This window comes from Oncorhynchus nerka, linkage group LG12 (genome assembly GCF_034236695.1).
Source record: "Oncorhynchus nerka isolate Pitt River linkage group LG12, Oner_Uvic_2.0, whole genome shotgun sequence".
Classification (NCBI taxonomy): domain Eukaryota; kingdom Metazoa; phylum Chordata; class Actinopteri; order Salmoniformes; family Salmonidae; genus Oncorhynchus; species Oncorhynchus nerka.
In genome coordinates, this window is record NC_088407.1 from 41,289,634 (window position 1) to 41,310,200 (window position 20,567).

Genomic DNA, 20,567 nt, shown 5'->3' on the forward strand with positions numbered 1-20,567 from the left:
ATCAGATGACATTCATAAGACTTCATGTTACACAATACATGTATGTTTTGTTCGATAAAGTTCATATTTATATCCAAAATTTGAGTTTACATTTGGCGCATTGTGTTCAGTAATGTTTTGCTTCCAAAACATCCAGTGATTTTGCAGAGAGCAACATACATTTACAGAAATACTACATTTACAGAAATAATAAACATTGATCAAAGATACAAGTGTTATGCATGGAACTTTAGATAAACTTCTCCTTAATGCAATCGCTGTGTCAGATTTCAAAAAAGCTTGCCAGAAAAGCACACCATGCAATAATCTGAGTACAGGGCTCAGAGACCAAAACAAGGAACGCAGCTAACTCTCACGGGCGAGCGCCTGACTGAGCTCATGGCACTCTGCCAGACCTCTTACTCAATCAGCTCTTATTCTCTCCCCCTTCACAGTAGAAGCCTGAAACAAGGTTCTAAAGATGGTTGACATCTACTGGAAGCCTTAGGAAGTGCAATATGACCCCATAGACACTGTATATTGGGTAGGCAAAGACTTGAAAACCTAAAAACCTCAGATTTCCCACTTCCTGGTTGGACTTTTTCTCAGGGTTTTGCCTGCCATATGAGTTCTGTTATACTCACAGACATCATTCAAACCGTTTTAGAAACTTCAGAGTGTGTTCTATCCAATTAATAATATGCATATCTTATCTTCTGGGCCTGAGTAGCAGGCAGTTTATTATGGGCACCTTATTCATCCAAGCTACGCAATACTGCCCCCAGCCATAAGAAGTTATATATATATATATATATATATATATACAGTGGGGTAAAAAAGTATTTAGCCAGCCACCAATTGTGCAAATTCTCCCACTTAAAAAGATGAGAGATTAGTATTTTCATCATAGGTACACTTCAACTATGACAGACAAAATGAAAAAAAAAAAAACTAGAAAATCACATTGTAGGATTTTTAATGAATTTATTAGCAAATTATGGTGGAAAATAAGTATTTGGTCAATAACAAAAGTTTATCTTAATACTTTGTTATATAACCTTTGTTGGCAATGACAGAGGTCAAACGTTTTCTGCAAGTCTTCACAATGTTTTCACACACTGTTGCTGGTATTTTGGCCCATTCCTCCATGCAGATCTCCTCTAGAGCAGTGATGTTTGGGGCTGTTGCTGGGCAACACGAACGTTCAACTCCCTCCAAAGATTTTCTATGGGGTTGAGATCTGGAGACTGGCTAGGCCACTCCAGGACCTTGGAATGCTTCTTACGAAGCCACTCCTTTGTTGCCCGGGCGGTGTTTGTCATGCTGAAAGACCCAGCCACGTTTCATATTCAATGCCCTTGCTGATGGAAGGATGTTTTCACTCAAAATCTCACGATACATGGCCCCATTCATTCTTTCCTTTACACGGATCAGTCGTCCTGGTCCCTTTGCAGAAAAACAGCCCCAAAAGATGATGTTTCCACCCCCATGCTTCACAGTAGGTATGGTGTTCTTTGGATGCAACTCAGCATTATTTGTCCTCCAAACACGATGAGTTGAGTTTTTACCGAAAAGTTATATTTTGGTTTCATCTGACATTCTCCCAATCTTCTTCTGGATCATCCAAATGCTCTCTAGCAAACTTCAGACGGGCCTGGACATGTGCTGGCTGAAGCAGGGGGACACGTCTGGCACTGCAGGATTTGAGTCCCTGGCGGCATAGTGTGTTACTGATGGTAGGCTTTGTTACTTTGGTCCCAGCTCTCTGCAGGTCATTCACTAGGTCCCCCCGTGTGGTTCTGGGATTTTTGCTCACCGTTCTTGTGATAATTTTGACCCCACGGGGTGAGTTCTTGCGTGGAGCCCCAGATCGAGGGAGATTATCAGTGGTCTTGTATGTCTTCCATTTCCTAATAATTGCTCCCACAGTTGATTTCTTCAAACCAAGCTGCTTACCTATTGCAGATGCAGTCTTCCCAGCCTGGTGCATGTCTACAATTTTGTTTCTGGTGTCCTTTGACAGCTCTTTGGTCTTGGCCACAGTGGAGTTTGGAGTGTGACTGTTTGAGGTAGTGGACAGGTGTCTTTTATACTGATAACAAGTTCAAACAGGTGCCATTAATAGAGGTAACGAGTGGAGGACAGAGGAGCCTCTTAAAGAAGAAGTTACAGGTCTGTGAGATTCAGAAATCTTGCTTGTTTGTAGGTGACCAAATACTTATTTTCTACCATAATTTGCAAATAAATAATTTAAAAATCCTACAATGTGAAAAAAATATATAATTTTGTCTGTCATAGTTGAAGTGTACCTATGATGAAAATTACAGGCCTCTCATCTTTTTAAGTGGGAGAACTTGCACAATTGGTGGCTGACTAAATACTTTTTTGCCCGACTGTATATATATAGGGCCAATTCCCATAAATGTAAACAAATATAGAATAATACATATATATACAGTGCATTCTGAAAGTTTTCAGACCCATTGACTTCATCCACATTTTGTTACGTTAGCCTTATTCTAAAATGTATTAAATTGTTTTTTTCCCTCATCAATCTTCTCACAATACCCCATAATGACAAAGCGAAAACAGGTTAATAGAAATTCTTCCAAATATATTCAAAATAAAAACTGAAATATTACATTTACATAAGTATTCAGACCCTTTACTCAGTAATTTATTGAAGCATCTTTGGCAACGATTACGGCCTCGAGTTTTCTTGGGTATGATGCTACAAGCTTGGCGCACCTGTTTTTGGGGAGTTTCTCCCATTTCTTCTCTGCAGATCCTCTCAAGCTCTGCAGATCCTCTCAAGCTCTGCCAAAACATGCATCCTATTTGCAATAAGGCACTAAAGTAATGCTGCAAAAAATGTGGCAAAGCAAGTAACTTCTTGTCCTGAATACAAAGTGTTATGTTTGGAGCAAATCCAATACAATGGATTACTGAGTACCACTCTCCATATTTTCAAGCATAGTAGTGGCTGCATCATGTTATGTGTATGCTTGTAATCGTTAAGGACTGGGGAGTATTTCAGGATAAAAAATAAATGTAATGGAGCTACGCACAGGCAAAATTCTAGATAAAAACCTGGTTCAGTCTGTTTTCCACCAGACACTGGGTGGAAAGGTTATTGGCCTTTCAGCCTAAATCACACTGGAGTTCCTGAGCGGCCTAGTTACAGATTTGACTTAAAAAGCGCTTGAAAATCTATGGAAGGATTTGAAAATGGCTGTCTAGCAATGATCAACAACCACCTTAACAGCGTCTGAAGAATTTAAAAAAGAATCATGTGCAAATATTGTACAATCCAGCTCTTAGAGGCTTACCCAGAAAGACTCACAGCTGTAATCGCTGCCAAAGGTGATTCTAACATGCGAATACTTATGTAAATTAGATACTGTATTTCATTCTCAAAAAAATTGCTAACATTTCAAAAAATATGTTTTCACTTTGTCATTATGAGTTAATGTGTGTAGATGAGTGAAAAAAATAGTATTTAATCCATTTTGAATTCAGGCTGTAACACAACAAAATCTGGAATAAGTCAAGAGGTATGAATACTTTCTGAAGGCACTGTAGGTAGGGGTAAAGTGACTAGGGAACAGGATAGATAATAGACAGTAGCAACAACATATGTGGTGAGTGTGAAAGCGTGTATGGGAGTGTGCGTGTGTGTGTGTGCATGTGCGTGTGTGTGTGTGTGTGTGTGTGTGTGTGTGTGTGTGTGTGTGTGTGTGTGTGTGTGTGTGTGTGTGTGTGTGTGTGTGTGTGTGTGTGCGTGTGTGTGTGTTTTAGTGTAAGTATGTGTGAGTGTGTGGGTAGAGTCCAGTGTATGTGCATAGAGTCAGTGCAGGAGAGTTAGTGCCCAAAAGTGTATGACTCTTTCATACTCTTGCTTGTGTCTGTCATTTATTCCCATTAACGTTAGCACAGCGGAAATGTTTGTAATGACCTGTCAAACACACCCCGGTACTGGCTGAAATGGGCTCAATGAAATACATTGTCTTTCTGTTGCATCAATAAGAATGCTGAAGCTTTGTCTGGGATTTAACACATCGTCTCAACACTTACATCGCAAAAGAGAAGAAAGATAACTTTATTTAAATCGGTGTACATTTTTTGTTAATTTAACACAGTTGAAATGTTTACAAATTAGACGCACTGAAATGAATGCAACTTCTGAAAATGAACACTCAGATTAAAGTGATATCTGTCTGATCTTGCAAAGAATGTAGAGTATATATACACTAGATTGGTATAATCTAGAGCCAAGCGTCTTGATTTTTTATCTGAGGGAATCCTGCAATTGACACACAACAGAACATGACAACAACAGTAATTAATAAGGCAGTCTAGACAGTGCAGGTGAGTGCATGTAGGCCTAGACCGCAGGTGGTTGATGTCACCTTAATTGGGGAGAATGGGCTTGTGGTAATGACTGGAGCGGCCTTTTGGTGGTTGCAGCCCTGTTTCACCCCTTTATGTACCTGTATTCCCACCAAAATCTGTGAACCCCATTAATTATTTGTTCATGCCAGTAAAATGTTTCATGTGCTATAATTCAGCCAATATCTGACAGATTTTCTAAATTCAAAAAGTTTGGGGTATCTTCATTAACGGTTGCATTTATTCTAATTGTTTTTAACAATGTTGATGACCGTTGCTACTGGGCTGTACTCACCCCCCTCTATAGCGCCTTACGGTCAGGTGCCTTGCAGTTGCTGTACAAAGTGGTGATGCAGCCAGTAAGAGATGCTCTCAATGGTGCAGCTGTAAAACGTTTTGAGGATCTGAGGGCCCATGCCAATTCTTTTCAGCCTCCTAAGGATGAAGAGGCTCTGTCGTGCCCTCTTCACAACTGTGTGGGTGGGGACCATGTTAATTCAATAGTGATGTATATGCTTGCTTATGTTGAGAGAGAGGCTGTTGTACTGGCACCACATTGCCAGGTCTCTGATCTCCTCCCTATAGGCTGCCTCATCATCATCGTGTCATCAGCAAAGTTGAAGACAATCACAAAGACAGGTGAAACAGATCAGGGTGTGACATTGGTATTACAGACCGGGTCAGTGATAGGTTGAAGATGTCAGTGAAGACACCATTGAGTACACGTCCTGGTATTCCATGTGACCCTGCAGCCTTGCAAAAATTAACCTGTATTATAATGTCTTACTCACATTGGCTACAGAGAGTGAGATCACACAGCCGTCCAGAACAGCTGGTGCTCTCATGCATGGTTCAGTGTTGCTTGCATCGAAGCGAGCACAGAAGGCATTTAGCTCATCTGGTAGGATCGCGTCGCTGGGTTTCTTGTAATCTGTGATAGTTTGCAAGCCCTGCCACATCCGTCGAGCATCAGAGCCGGTGGAGTAGGATTCATTTTTAGTCCTGTGTTGATGCTTTGCTTGTTTGACAGCTCGTTGGAGGTCCTAGCGGGATTTGATATAAGTGTACGGATTAATCAAATAAAAAATTTAAATCAAATTGTATTAGTCACATGAATACATGTGTAGACCTTACAGTGAAATGCTTACTCACGAGCCCCCAACCAACAATGCAGTTATAAAAAATACGTATAAGAATAGCATTTTCACTTTGGTTGAATTGCGTGCCCATAGTGAACTGCCTCTTACTCTGTCCCAGATGCTAATATATGCATATTATTATTGCTATTGGATAGAAAACACTCTGAAGTTTCTAAAACGGTTGAATTATGTCTGTGAGTATAACAGAACTCATATGGCAGGCAAACTTCCAAACAGGAAGTGGAAATTCTGGGGCTGGTTGATGTTAAACTCACCGTCTATTCACATCCCAGTAAGATATGGATCTGTTCGCACTTCCTACGCCTTCCACTAGATGTCAACAGTCAGTAGAACATGGAATTAAACTTCTAGTGTGAGTCAGTGGTCTGGCAGAATGCCAGTTCCAGGTTACGCGGATTACTCATGATATCGCCATGCGTTCCATTACTCTGTAGACAAAAACAAATGCTCCGGTTGGAACGTTATTGGATATATATGATATCAACATCCTGAAGATTGATTCTCTACTTAATTTGACAAGTTTATTCGACCTGGAATATAACTTTTTGAAGTTTTCGTCCGAGTTCGCCTGGACCGGCGCCAGCTTTTGGACATGTGAACTAAACGTGCTAGCAAAAGTAGCTAATTGGACACTAGTAATGGATATTATCGTACAAAACAACGATTTATTGCGGAACTAGGATTCCTGGCACTGCATTCTGATGAAAGATCATCAACGATAAGGGAATATTTATGATGTAATTTCGTATTTCTATTGACTCCAACATGAGAAATGTTGGAGAAACAAATAATACCTTATTACCAACACGGTATTGTAAACATATAGTTTGTGCCCGGTGTGTGCTTGTTTGCAGACTTTTTCTACAGTTTTGACAGTGCTACTGATAGTGGTGGCGCTTGGCTTGCATGTAATAGAATTGTGTTATTTGACGTGTCAAATTAAAAGCTTATTTATCACGTCAAATAGTGTTATTTGACATGTATCTTTTTTGAGACCTAAAGACCCAAACGACATTCAATACTCCTTTGACACAATGCTTTTTTCAGTGTGCATGATTGGCTAACTTTTTCTCCCACAAACAGGGCCTTGTGCACAAATAACAAACAGCTAGGAACATTGGGCGGTCCAGTTGTTCAGACAAGTGACAGCGTTGTTGTAAGAGTTAGGATTTACATATGGTGTGGAAACCAAATGAGAAGGGTAACAATGGACAATCAGGGATGTTTCGAGCCAGATACTGTGTATGGGGCAGACCATATGTCAAGCATATGAATTTACAGTGAATTTGGCAGTCTTTTACCGGCAGCTCGGTGGTAAGTCACATTCTGTATTTCATATTACAGTACACCTACTGTAATATAATTATGGTATCAAAGCAAGTACTGTGTAATGACGCACAGTAAAATGATGTAAAATTGACTATTATACTGTAAAAAAAAATCGGAATGAATGGATGAATGAATGAAAGAATGGATGAATGAATGAAATTCATTGACGGGAGGTGTTTGAATTTCAGTGTTTTACTGTAATTACAAGGGATTGGTGCAAGCAAGTTGGCTGCTAGTTAAAGTGTTTACACATCACAACATATGAATGAATACTTGGTGTTTTATATCAGTTGCTCTTCTAGAGGCCTTAACAAAAGCTTCCAAACTGGCATCGACCACAGGGCAAAACAGACCAAATAGACATGGCAAAATGCTCACCCACTTAAGGTTTTAAGATCTGCTGCCATTCCAATCTGTCCTCTATACATTTTGAATTGATTAGGCACTATAACCACATAAGAGTTCAATTGTAACAGCATTCTCACTCACGGGTGCAACAAATATAGCCTCTTACAAGGCACGCCTCAAAATATGTTATTGAGCCAGAAACAACAATACCATGCACCACTAGTGGTCAAAAGATTGTTGGCGCTCCAAAGACACAGTACAGGACTGTAATTATGTGAGGTTGAATTACGGTACCATTTGGAAATACATTATATATTTTCCCACCAACAACATTTTCCCAGAATGCAGTATGCTGCAGTAAATTGTTTGAGTCATTTACTGTTGATAATACCCCAAATAAATGACAGTTTTCTGTTACAGTGTGGGCTTAGAAGAATGGTAGTAAAGAACAAGAAGGCCCGCACACTGTTAAAGCTCCCAATTCACCAATTTATTGACAACGTTTCAATCCGAAATGGATCTTCGTCAGGTCAAACATCCCAAAATATACACATTTAACCTCACATGAACATTGTGGACATGACTCATGGTGGGTGCAAAAACAATGTGTATCTCTAATAATTTAATAGCAATGAGATGGGTACATGTAGTAGTTCCAGAAAATAATATATATTTACAAAATGACCAAGTAGGTGACCTGGAAGGTAAGACAAATCAAAGTGACATATTCATGTAAGAAATGCAACCTTGTTGAAAAAAACTACCCTATAGGGGCACAAGGAATGCATAAAAACTGAGTCAAACATAATATTCTTTGAAGAGAAAGTCTGAACTGAGCTACTTAAAAACCTCTTGAAACTAGGGGGCACTATTTTCATTTTTGGGAAAATAACGTTCCCAAAGTAAACGGGCTATTTTGTCAGGACAAGATGCTAGAATATGCATATAATTGACAGATTATGATAGAAAACACTCTAAAGTTTCCAAAACTGTAAAAATATTGTCTGTGAGTATAACAGAACTGATATTGCAGGCGAAAGCCTGAGAAAAATCCAATCAGGAAGTGACTCATGTTTTGAAAGCTCTGCGTTCCGATGCGTCCCTATTGAGCAGTGAATGGGCTATCAACCAGATTCCTTTTTCTATGGCTTCCCTAATGTGTCTAGTGTCACAATACATAGTTTCAGGCTTTTATTTTGAAAAATGAGCCTGAACGACAACATTGCGTCAGTGGTCAGCTGGAGGCTCTCAGAGTGTTTTGTGCGTAAAAGACAAATGCGGCCATTGTTTCTCTCTTTCCTACTAAGAAGCTACCTGTCCCGGTTGATATATTATCATATAGATATTTGAAAAACACCTTGAGGATTGATTATAAAAAACGTTTGCCATGTTTCTGTCGATACCGCAGTTTCCGGTCGATTTCTCAACCTAACGTGAAGTACAAACGGAGGTGTTTCGGCTATAAAAATAATCTTTATGGGACAAAATGAATATTTGCTGTCTAACTGGGAGTCTCGTGAGTGAAAACATCCGTAGCTCATCAAAGTTAAACGATTTAATTTGATTGTTTTTCTGATTTCCGTGACCAAGCTGCCTGCTGCTAGCTAGGCATAATGCTATGCTAGGCTATCGATAAACTTATACAAATGATTGTCTTGCTTTGGCTGTAAAGCATAATTTGAAAATCTGAGATGACTGGGTGATTAACAAAAGGCTAAGCTGTGTTTCAATATATGTCCCTTGATTTCATGAATATGAATATTTTCGAGTAATATTTTTTGTCCGTTGCGTTATACTAATTAGTGTCAGTTGATGACAATTCTCCCGGATCCGGGAGAGGGAGTTCCAAGAGGATTTATTAAATGCTTTATTTCATTCTCTTTATTCCCTTACCTGTGATAGTGAATGTTTTCTATCTTGATAGATTTCTCCATCATGTGAATATACACACAATCCAATTAGGAATCATATCTCTTAGCCATCTGCTAAACTGGGATTTTTCCCATTTCCCCCCTGTAATAACAGAATTCAACCAATCAGCTCAGGGAGACACTCATCAGAATAAGGTTAATTATATCTAGTGTGATTAGTACTGGGCATTGAAAACATGGCATTGAATTCTAAATTTAAGCCAGGCCATGTCATGGGCAATGGCTTTGGGGTGGGGAAATATGCAAATACATATAATTACACTAGAATTAAATAATTGCCCTCACCGCTCGTTGTTCACCTTGTCATACTCATTTAATTCATCCAATGGTCATAATATTTTCAGTGAAACATACATCACAGTTTGCCTACTGGTCTAATCATTTGCATACTTGCATATTAAATCCAAGTACCAGATTTGAATAATCCTGATAGCTCCAGATTTAGTTATAAAACACCTTTGATTGTCCTACTCTTGAGAGTTGTGCTGAATATCTTAAAAATCAGGGTTGAGTTCGATAGGACAGGGTTTCCCAAACCCCTGGGTGCATATTTAGTTTTTTGCCCTAGCACTCCACAGCTGAATCAAATAATCGAAGCTTGATGATGAGTTGGTTATTTGAATCAGCTGTGTATTGCAGTGGACGCTGCTGAGGGGAGAACAGCTCACAACAATGGTTGGAAGGGTGCAAATGGAATGGCATCAAACGAATGGAAAACATGTGTTTGTTGAATTTGATACCATTTCACTAATTCTGCCGCAGCCATTACCCGTTATCCCCAATTAAGGTGCCACCACACGCACTGGTGTAGTGCTAGGGCAAAAACCAAAAGGTGCACCTGGTGTTGCATGGAAAATTGTAGTTTCTTATTGGACCATGTAGTCTCTCTCAGTTTCGGTCCGTTTTCTTCCATAGGGGCCTAATGAACACCACCCATCCGAGGACGTTAACCAGAGCACTAGACAGCTTCTCCTTGGAACCCTGTTGCTGAAAGTTTGATGATTTATGACCCCTCCTGCTCCCTGTATTGAAGTTCAAAGCCTCAGCAGTATACCTCTCGTACCAACACTTCCACACATCCAATAGAAAGCAGCATTTTTATCACTCTCTTCCATTGGTATTCATACACGCTCAAGGATCTGTGGAAGAGCTGTATTCTCCTGGATGTGTTATGACCTCGCTATCTGTATTTACCTTATATATTTACAGCGCTAGAGGCTTACATATGTACACACACACATACACACACACGATCACACACACACACACACTATTACTTACACAATGTTTTTCAGACATATATTTACCCTGTGACTTATGCTGTTCTCTATATGCTTCATTGTTTTTATGGGTCATTGGATTTCAGTGGAAGAAAAGCCAGAATGCAAAAATAAAAGGAAAATCATGGCTATGCTGTTTCTGTTACTGTAAGTATGAATGTATGATATTACAAATCATGCCCCATGTTTGATGAAACAGATGTTCACTTTTCAAGTCTAGGTTATATGTTTTACCTGAATCTTAGACACTGATGAATAAAACTGTTATTTTACTGAACAAAAATATAAATGCAACATTGTCACGCCCTGATCTGTTTCACCTGCTCTTGTGATAGTCTCCACCACCTCCAGGTGTCGCTTGATTTCCCAAGTGTATTTATCCCTGTGTTTCCTGTCTCTCTGTGCCAATTTGTCTTGTATGTCCAAGTCAACCAGTCTGTTTTCCCCCATGTGCGTGCCTTTTTGCTTCACTTTTTGCTAGTCCTCCCAGTTTTGATCCTTGCCTGTTTCTGGACTTTTTACCTGCCTGCCTGACCAGACCTCGAGCCTGCCTGCCACTCTGTACCTCCTGGGCTCTGAACTGGTTTTGACCTTTTGCCTGTCCATGACCATTCTCTTGCCTACCCCTTTTTGGATCAATAAAAATCTAAGACTCCAACCATCTGCCTCCTGTGTCTGCATCTGGGTCTCGCCTTGTGCCCTTATAGTACGAACTGGCCATGACAGACCCAGCAGACTTGGATCAGCTCCACCACATTGTCTCCCTGCAGGGAGACACTATTGGGAGGCATGACGAACTACTACAGGACCTGTTGGAAGGGCCTTGTTCCCTGACGGAATGCCACGACCAAGGGTTTAAGGCTACCATGGAGCTAATTAAGGAGTTAACTCATAGTAAGCTTCTTGAATTACGTCAAAAGCTAGCTGCTCGGGAATTACCGGTGGACCTCGACTCCCTTAGCGCTCTCACCATTAGAATTGATGGACGTCTAAGGGAACGCTGGAGTGAGAAGAGGTCTGGCCTCGAGCACACTCGTTCATTCGCTAGGGCTGGCTCATCTTCGAAGGAATCCGGAAGTTTCCGAAGGCAGTTTTTCCGAGAGGCTCTGAAGCCACCCGAGCCCCCTCGTGAATCATCTACGATGGGTGAGCTCAGTTATCAGTTAGAACTCAACCTTCGTGAGCGTTCCCTAACTGTTGTCTGTACTGTTGGTGAGGCAGGACATTATATAGCTAACTGCCCTATAAGGAAACCCCTGTCTCTGGTCGGTACAAGTACCCTGGTTAGCCTGACTGGGAATTCCTTTATTTCCATCACCTGCACACCTTTGTTTGTGCTTTTGCTGTGGGGAGACCAATCTAAGTCTCTGAGTGCTCATTGACTCTGGGGCTGATGGAAGTTTTATGGATGCTACCATAGTTTCTGAATTGGGTTTTCCCACTCAACATTTCTCTGTTCCCATGGATGCAAGGGCACTGGATGGCTGTTTAATTGGAAGAGTCACCCACAGCACTGTGCCCGTTCATATACGGGTATCAGGAAACCATAGTGAGACTATATAGTTCCTCTTCATCGATTCACCCCATGTTCCTGTGGTTTTGGGGTTTTCTTAGCTTCAGAAACACAATCCGGTTATTGACTGGACCACGGGCTCCATCCAGGGTTGGAGTCCGTTTTGTCATTCTCATTGCCTTAAAACGGCACAGTCGTCCTTGAGATGTTCCCCTCAGGACGTGAGCAAAGCCACGGATGTCTCTGCCATCCCCACTGAGTACCATAACCTCCTGGAGGTTTTCAGTAAGGCACTGGCTAATTCTCTTTCTCTACCGTCCTTATGATTGTGCCATTGATTTCCTCCCAGGCACCACACCACCTCGTGGTTGTCTACATTCTCTATCCGGCCCAGAGACAAAGGCTATGGAAGAGTATTTTGAGGAATCTCTGGCTACTGGAGGCATCCGTCCGTCTGCATCTCCTGCCGGCGCGGGGTTTTTCTTTGTGGAGAAGGACAAGATCCTGCGTCTGTAGCTCCTGGACTCTGAACTGGTTTTGACCTTTTGCCTGTCCATGACCATTCTCTTGCCTACCCCTTTTTGGATCAATACACATTTAAGACTCCAACCATCTGCCTTCTGTGTCTGCATCTGGGTCTCACCTTGTGCCCTGATAAACATGTCAAGTGTTCGTCCCATGTTTCATGAGCTGAAACAAAAGATCCCAGAAATGTTCCATATGCACAAAAAGCTTATTTCTCTCAAATTGTGTGCACAAATTGTCAGGAGTATGCAGAATTGTGTTCAGATCCTTCCGACATCCTGAGCCGTGCATTATTATGCTGAAACATGAGGTGATGGCAGCGTCTGAATGGCATGACAATGGGGCTCAGGATCTTGTCACGGTATCTGCCATTGATAAAATGTGTTCGTTGCCTATACCATAACCCCACCACCACCATGGGGCACTCTGTTCACAACGTTCACATCAGCAAACCCCTTGCCCACACGACACCATCTGCCATCTGCCGGATACAGTTGAAACCGGGATTCATCTGTGAAGAGCACACTTCTCCAGCATGTCAGTGGCCATCAAATGAGAGCATTTGCCCACTGAAGTCGGTTACAACGCCAAACTGCAGTCATGTCAAGACCCTGGTGAGGACGACGAGCACGCATATGAGCTTCCCTGAGACGTTTTATGACATATTGTGCAGAATTCTTCGGCTTTGCAAACCCACAGTTTCATCAGCTGTCCAGGTGGTTGGTCTCAGATGATCCCGCAGGTGAAGAATCCGCATGTGGATGTCCTGGGCTGGCATGGTTACACCTGGTCTGCGGTTGTGAGGCCGGTTGGACCAACTCCCAAATTCTCTAAAATGACGCTGCAGGTATGGTAGAGAAATTAACATAAAATTATCTGGCAACAGCTCTGGTGGACATTCCTGCAGTCAGCATGCCAGTTGCACGCCCCCTCAATTTGAGACAGCTATCGCATTGTGAAATTACAACTGCACATTTTAGAGTGGTCCTTTATTGTCCCCAGCACAAGGTGCACATATGCCACACCTGTCAGGGTGGATGGATTATCTTGGCAAAGGAGAAATGCTCTCTAACGGGGATATAAAACAGATTTGTGCACAACATTTGACAAATAGGTTTTTTGTGCATGTGGAAACTTTCTTGGATTTTATTTTCACTATATATGAATCATGTATTGAACTGCATCCATCTATTCAGCCAACAATGCCTTACTCTACGTAATGGAATTTTGAGTCAAATATAACATATTTTTTTTTAAATCTTAAAGTTGCTTTTGCAGCATAAACTAGGAATTTGATATTTTTGACTGATAATGTGTCTGTTTGAACTTCTTTGCAGATATGAAACAAACTGTCAGTTCCACTGTTCATGCTTTGTATTCTACAACAGAAACAACAGCACAGAAAATTAACGGTGATCTCTTATCTCCGAAGAGGAGAAAGGGGGTTAGATAAGTTGGCAGAGGAGTACAGCATGACGGTGCCACAACAGCCCAAACTGCCTCTGAATATCTCTCCATTCAAGAGAGAAAATGACTTTTATCCTTCAGTGTAGTCTGGCTTCAACTTAGCAAACAGAGAAAACAAATCACCAGAAGAGTCAGAAAGAGAGCCCAATGCAACTAAAGGGAATGAATGGCCAACCTTAAATTTGATCAGCAGGGATGAGTTATTTTACCCACAGAACTGAAATACTCGCTTCAACAATAAAAAGCTGTCCTTCAGTCTTTTAATGTGGTAAAGGATATTTAGTGTGACATATATGCAACGGTTATAAATGAGGCCCCAAGGTCTCTGGCAAGGTTACTCATCACAAGAGTGTGGTCACTGAGTAGGATCAGTGTTGTTGGATTAGTCAACATTACTCCAACATGGAGAGGCCAACAAAACAGGAATTTTTGGAAACCAAAAATCTGTAGAAATGTCAGAGCACATTTGGCTACAGGTCAGAATTCCTTGACTGTGGGTAGGCATGGGCTGACCCGACCTGGCCCAACCTTTTGTTTGTCTGTTTTTGTTGGTTTGTTGGTAACATGAGCAGGACTTAAACCCTAATCCCTTTGCATGTGCTTCCATTAATGGCTTTACAGAAACCAAAGAGGAGAGGGAACCATGTCACACTGTTTGTGTGCCAACTACCAATCTCTTGGTGACATTGGTGATGTGGCGGGTAGTGCCAGCACTGCAGACCCTAGAGGATAGGGGGTGTAGGGATGTCTGGTTAAATCTGAAGGGTGAAACAGTGAATTCTCTGGATTGACCACCTTGTTTCAAATCAAATCAAATCAAATTTTATTTGTCACATACACATGGTTAGCAGATGTTAATGCGAGTGTAGCGAAATGCTTGTGCTTCTAGTTCCGACAATGCAGTGATAACCAACAAGTAATCTAACTAACAATTCCAAAACTACTGTCTTATACACAGTGTAAGGGGATAAGGAATATGTACATAAGGATATATGAATGAGTGATGGTACAGAGCAGCATACAGTAGATGGTATCGAGTACAGTATATACATATGAGATGAGTATGTAGACAAAGTAAACAAAGTGGCATAGTTAAAGTGGCTAGTGAGATAAGAATGCAGTCGATGATCTAGAGTACAGTATATACATATGCATATGAGATGAATAGTGTAGGGTAAGTAACATTATATAAGGTAGCATTGTTTAAAGTGGCTAGTGATATATTTACATCATTTCCCATCAATTCCCATTATTAAAGTGGCTGGAGTTGGGTCAGTGTCAATGACAGTGTGTTGGCAGCAGCCACTCAATGTTAGTGGTGGCTGTTTAACAGTCTGATGGCCTTGAGATAGAAGCTGTTTTTCAGTCTCTCGGTCCCAGCTTTGATGCACCTGTACTGACCTCGCCTTCTGGATGATAGCGGGGTGAACAGGCAGTGGTTTGGGTGGTTGATGTCCTTGATGATCTTTATGGCCTTCCTGTAACATCGGGTGGTGTAGGTGTCCTGGAGGGCAGGTAGTTTGCCCCCGGTGATGCGTTGTGCAGACCTCACTACCCTCTGGAGAGCCTTACGGTTGAGGGCGGAGCAGTTGCCGTACCAGGCGGTGATACAGCCCGCCAGGATGCTCTCGATTGTGCATCTGTAGAAGTTTGTGAGTGCTTTTGGTGACAAGCCGAATTTCTTCAGCCTCCTGAGGTTGAAGAGGCGCTGCTGCGCCTTCTTCACGACGCTGTCAGTGTGAGTGGACCAATTCAGTTTGTCTGTGATGTGTATGCCGAGGAACTTAAAACTTGCTACCCTCTCCACTACTGATCCATCGATGTGGATAGGGGGTGTTCCCTCTGCTGTTTCCTGAAGTCCACAATCATCTCCTTAGTTTTGTTGACGTTGAGTGTGAGGTTATTTTCCTGACACCACACTCCGAGGGCCCTCACCTCCTCCCTGTAGGCCGTCTCGTCGTTGTTGGTAATCAAGCCTACCACTGTTGTGTCGTCCGCAAACTTGATGATTGAGTTGGAGGCGTGCATGGCCACGCAGTCGTGGGTGAACAGGGAGTACAGGAGAGGGCTCAGAACGCACCCTTGTGGGGCCCCGTGTTGAGGATCAGCGGGGAGGAGATGTTGTTGCCTACCCTCACCACCTGTGGGCGGCCCGTCAGGAAGTCCAGTACCCAGTTGCACAGGGCGGGGTCGAGACCCAGGGTCTCGAGCTTGATGACGAGCTTGGAGGGTACTATGGTATTGAATGCCGAGCTGTAGTCGATGAACAGCATTCTCACATAGGTATTCCTCTTGTCCAGGTGGGTTAGGGCAGTGTGCAGTGTGGTTGAGATTGCATCGTCTGTGGACCTATTTGGGCGGTAAGCAAATTGGAGTGGGTCTAGGGTGTCAGGTAGGGTGGAGGTGATATGGTCCTTGACTAGTCTCTCAAAGCACTTCATGATGACGGAAGTGAGTGCTACGGGCGGTAGTCGTTTAGCTCAGTTACCTTAGCTTTCTTGGGAACAGGAACAATGGTGGCCCTCTTGAAGCATGTGGGAACAGCAGACTGGTATAGGGATTGATTGAATATGTCCGTAAACACACCGGCCAGCTGGTCTGCGCATGCTCTGAGGGCGCGGCTGGGGATGCCGTCTGGGCCTGCAGCCTTGCGAGGGTTAACACGTTTAAATGTCTTACTCACCTCGGCTGCAGTGAAGGAGAGACTGCATGTATTCGTTGCAGGCCGTGTCAGTGGCACTGTATTGTCCTCAAAGCGGGCAAAAAAGTGATTTAGTCTGCCTGGGAGCAAGACATCCTGGTCCGTGACTGGGCTGGGTTTCTTCTTGTAGTCCGTGATTGACTGTAGACCCTGCCACATGCCTCTTGTGTCTGAGCCATTGAATTGAGATTCCACTTTGTCTCTGTACTGACGCTTAGCTTGTTTAATAGCCTTGCGGAGGGAATAGCTGCATTGTTTATATTCGGACATATTACCAGACACCTTGCCCTGATTAAAAGCAGTGGTTCGCGCTTTCAGTTTCACGCGAATGCTGCCATCAATCCACGGTTTCTGGTTTTGATTCATAATCTATTGATCAGTCATAACAACACTAAGTGAATACGACCAGATCATCCACTGTCAGTATTAAGTCAGACACCTAGCGATAGGGGCAGTAAAAAAATATACACCTTTAATCAATTCTTCATTAAAGGCACTCATAAGGTGGATACATTCAATACTGTAGATCCTCTTCTAAAGATGCAACTCCCTGATAATTGGACTAGTAGGCTACTAATGTGGATCATTTCCCTTAGTAGCCGATCTCCTCGGGACAAAAGCATGCTTTTCCAGTTTGCTGAGTTGCTGACCCAGTCTCCCCTGCCATTAGTCTGGTTGGCTGATCACTAACACATGAAGCGTTCAAGAACAAATGACATCACTTTTACAGGCAGAGCTACAGCTGGCCAACACACCATTGGGTGATTTCAGAGCCTCCAGACTACACACTCACACAATTAAGTTGTATGTTGGAACAATGAGGTCCTCTCGCTTGATATGAACCAAGCCCCTCAGTCAGTATGACAGTCTTAGTCATTCTAGTGAGAGGACATTTGAAAATCCCTGGCAAGAGTCACAACAGATTGGCGTGTTTCGTCTTCCGGCTTGTAAGTGCTAACCGGACTTTCTGAAGTAATAACAAACAGATTAAGGCAGTGATTTGAAGCACTCACTGGCCTTTCGCTTGCACAGAAAAGTCATTAACCTCTACATAATTAGAAAATGTCAACCATGTCAGACTAGGGCATGCATGTAGGTGCCAATTGGGGGACTTCAGAACATTGAAAACCCAGAGACTTTAGTCAATATTTTTATGTTTGACAACACAGTGGGAAAAGGGATTTTGTCTTGACCCTTGCACGAATTTGACCCAATACTCCTGTATGTGTGTGAATCCTTCAATGAAACACCCTTGAGGTTGACAGCAATTAAACAATATGACATGTTGTAGTAGCCTTTTTTCTTTCTTTAAATTACAGTGACATTCGTATCACTCTAAAATGTCAACTCATCCTTGGAGAATGAAGCTTTATTTATTTTTTATCCAACCTGACATTCAGCCTACACCTGTTTTTCAGATAATCCAACATGCCTGAGTGAATGTCTGTGACATCATTGACATTATCAGCATGTCTGCACACCACACAGCACACCACACAATATTAGTTCATGTTCAGGACATTACTTTGTAAATGTCATTGATTTTCTTATTTCCCAACCATGGTAATTAAGTTTTAAACTGCCAACCTTCTGTAACTCACTAATCAGCCACATCGTTAGACAATTTGAGTATTCTCTTTGTTTTGCTCCAGGGTACAGATCTAGGATTAGTTGGGAAAACTCAAAACTGGCCCAAGACCAGCATTTCACCCTACTTCTTTTGGCTCAGCAGAGCTATAAATAAGTGTCAGACAGTGTTTCCTGTATCTGAGCAGACATCAGGCTTTGTTGATAATAGATTGATTAATTGTGACAAAGTGATGTGTCACGCTGCACCTTCACTCACTCCACTAATAACCTGCAACTCCAACTCCACTTCCACTTCCACCCTTCAGCCTTTTAAACCCTTTTCTGCAGTCAAATGTCCAAATTGCCCTCTAGTGGCGTCATAGGTGGAATGTTATTAATATTTCTCATAATTTTATAATTTATAAACATTACATTTTTTACGCATAAATCTGATGTTTCTATTTCAAACGGTTTTGTTATAGTTCAGTCTTTTGTGATGTATATAAAATGTAATATTGTGATGCAACTCAAAATTGAATACATTTCAACTCTATATCTGACATGGTACAGGTGTCTTCTTTTATTTAAGCCAATAACCATGTGTGTGAGGTGTATACTTTTGTTTCAAAGTAGATTTGATTAAGAGGACCAAGAAACACTCTGTGTGACCCTGATTTAGCCCACTGCTGTAAAAAGGTTAAATCACACTTGAACTATCCACTAGATATGGATGACAATCAGCACACCAGGGAGAAGACTCTGTGGCTCACTCAGAAGAACATGGTGCTTTCAACACCAATGGTTGTGGGTTTGATTCCCTCTGGGGCCACCCATATGTACAATGGAAGTTGCTTTGGATAAAAGCATTTGCTAAATGGCATATTATTATTAGGCACAATGCTTCATAAGAACACAACAGCCACAGAGACCTTCAACTGAGATTCTTGGCAGAAACATTTCCTCAGGAGGTTTTGAAAGACAAATCTCTGCATCTCTGCATGGTTAAACTCAACATTTGAATATTGTTCCCTGCTATGTCTAAATTAGGGTCATGTAGCTTATAGCCTACGATCCCATCTGTGTCTGTCACATAAGATTGCATCTTTACAGCACAAAGGATAAACTTTCACTTTCATCAAGTCCAGCTTGAGCTCCAAAATAGCCTCATGCCTACATGCAACAGCCCTGCCGGCAGGGACTACTTCTTTGGTGTTAAGTTTAACCAGGCAGTGGTGACATGTCATGTCAAGCACACAATGATAACCAGGGATGAGGATGAGTTTACCGTTACAGAACTGCAGCAGCGAAGATGTGTCATAGAGGCTGCTGTAGCTGGAAAACCCGTCCTCCATTCTGGACTTCCACCGCGCTCCTCCACTCACTCCTCTCTTGTTCCCTCTCACCTCCCTTAAATCCCTGTTACTTTCGCTTGCTTGCCACCACCGAGGATCTTCCTCCATTAAACATAGAGTTTTGTCGTGTCAGGCTGCCAGTGTCAGTTACCATGGCAACCCATTCACTTTGATAATTTCCTGTGAACTCAGACTCTCTTCTCTTCTTTGAATGGTCCCAAGGAGTAAACTCAAAAAACCCGGAGTATTTGAAAACACTTTCCTGCTCTTCTTCTTTTTGCTCCCTATTTTCTCTATTCACTCTTCTCTCCTTCCCTCAGTCTCTTCGGTGGCAGCTGTGTGGTGTTAAACCGTGTGCTGATCTCCAGAGGAAAAACAGCTTTGAAAGGCTGGAGCTGTAAGTGGAGGGCTGGCAGCAGCGACTGTGTGTGTGTGTGTGTGTGTGTGTGCATGTGAGCGAGAGAGAGAGAGAGAGAGAGAGAGAGAGAGAGCGAGAGCGAGAGAGCGAGAGCGAGAGCGAGAGCGCGTGTGTGCGTGTGAGTGTTTGGATAATACCTTGGACAGCTTTCCCCGGCCCCAGACTTTCACTAACTGTGGACAAGGGCAGAGGGGGTTGGGTCTCTTTCAAAAGACAGATCATCCCCCTTGCCTAGAGAGGACAGAGAGCAAGAGAGAGAGAGAGAGAGAGAGAGAGGTTCTGATCACCAGGAAGAGAATAAGGGGAATAGAAGGGTCACAAGGAAGAAAAAAAGATTGCAGCTGGTAGAATGAGTAGAATGGGATTATATATTGATATAGTCACCATATTATTGTTCAGCTCTTCTAGCATGCTGCCAGAAATCTTTTTGTGACAATAATAATCCCAAAGAGCCACTGATATGAGAGAAACCACACAGAAATGAATAAATATATATAGAATAAAGCTCTTTCTCAGTCTCAAAGAGAGGAGAGGAATCCGAGAGAAGAGAGGAATCAATCCATTCAGGAGAAAAATAATAGAGAGAGAGAACACAGAAGAGATTAG

General features: G+C 42.2%; 1 protein-coding gene across 4 annotated transcripts in view; it reads right to left on the minus strand.

The window, feature by feature from the left end:
• Positions 1-20,109, minus strand: part of LOC115138238 (echinoderm microtubule-associated protein-like 1) — an 88,070-nt gene extending 67,961 nt beyond the window's left edge. For all 4 annotated transcript variants that reach the window (XM_029674901.2, XM_029674900.2, XM_065025601.1 and 1 more), the window contains exon 1: positions 19,477-20,109. In XM_029674901.2, coding sequence (XP_029530761.2) covers positions 19,477-19,651 — 175 coding nt within the window. In that variant the 5' untranslated portion in view covers positions 19,652-20,109. The remainder of the gene's footprint in view (positions 1-19,476) is intronic.
• Positions 20,110-20,567: the final 458 nt, after the last annotated feature.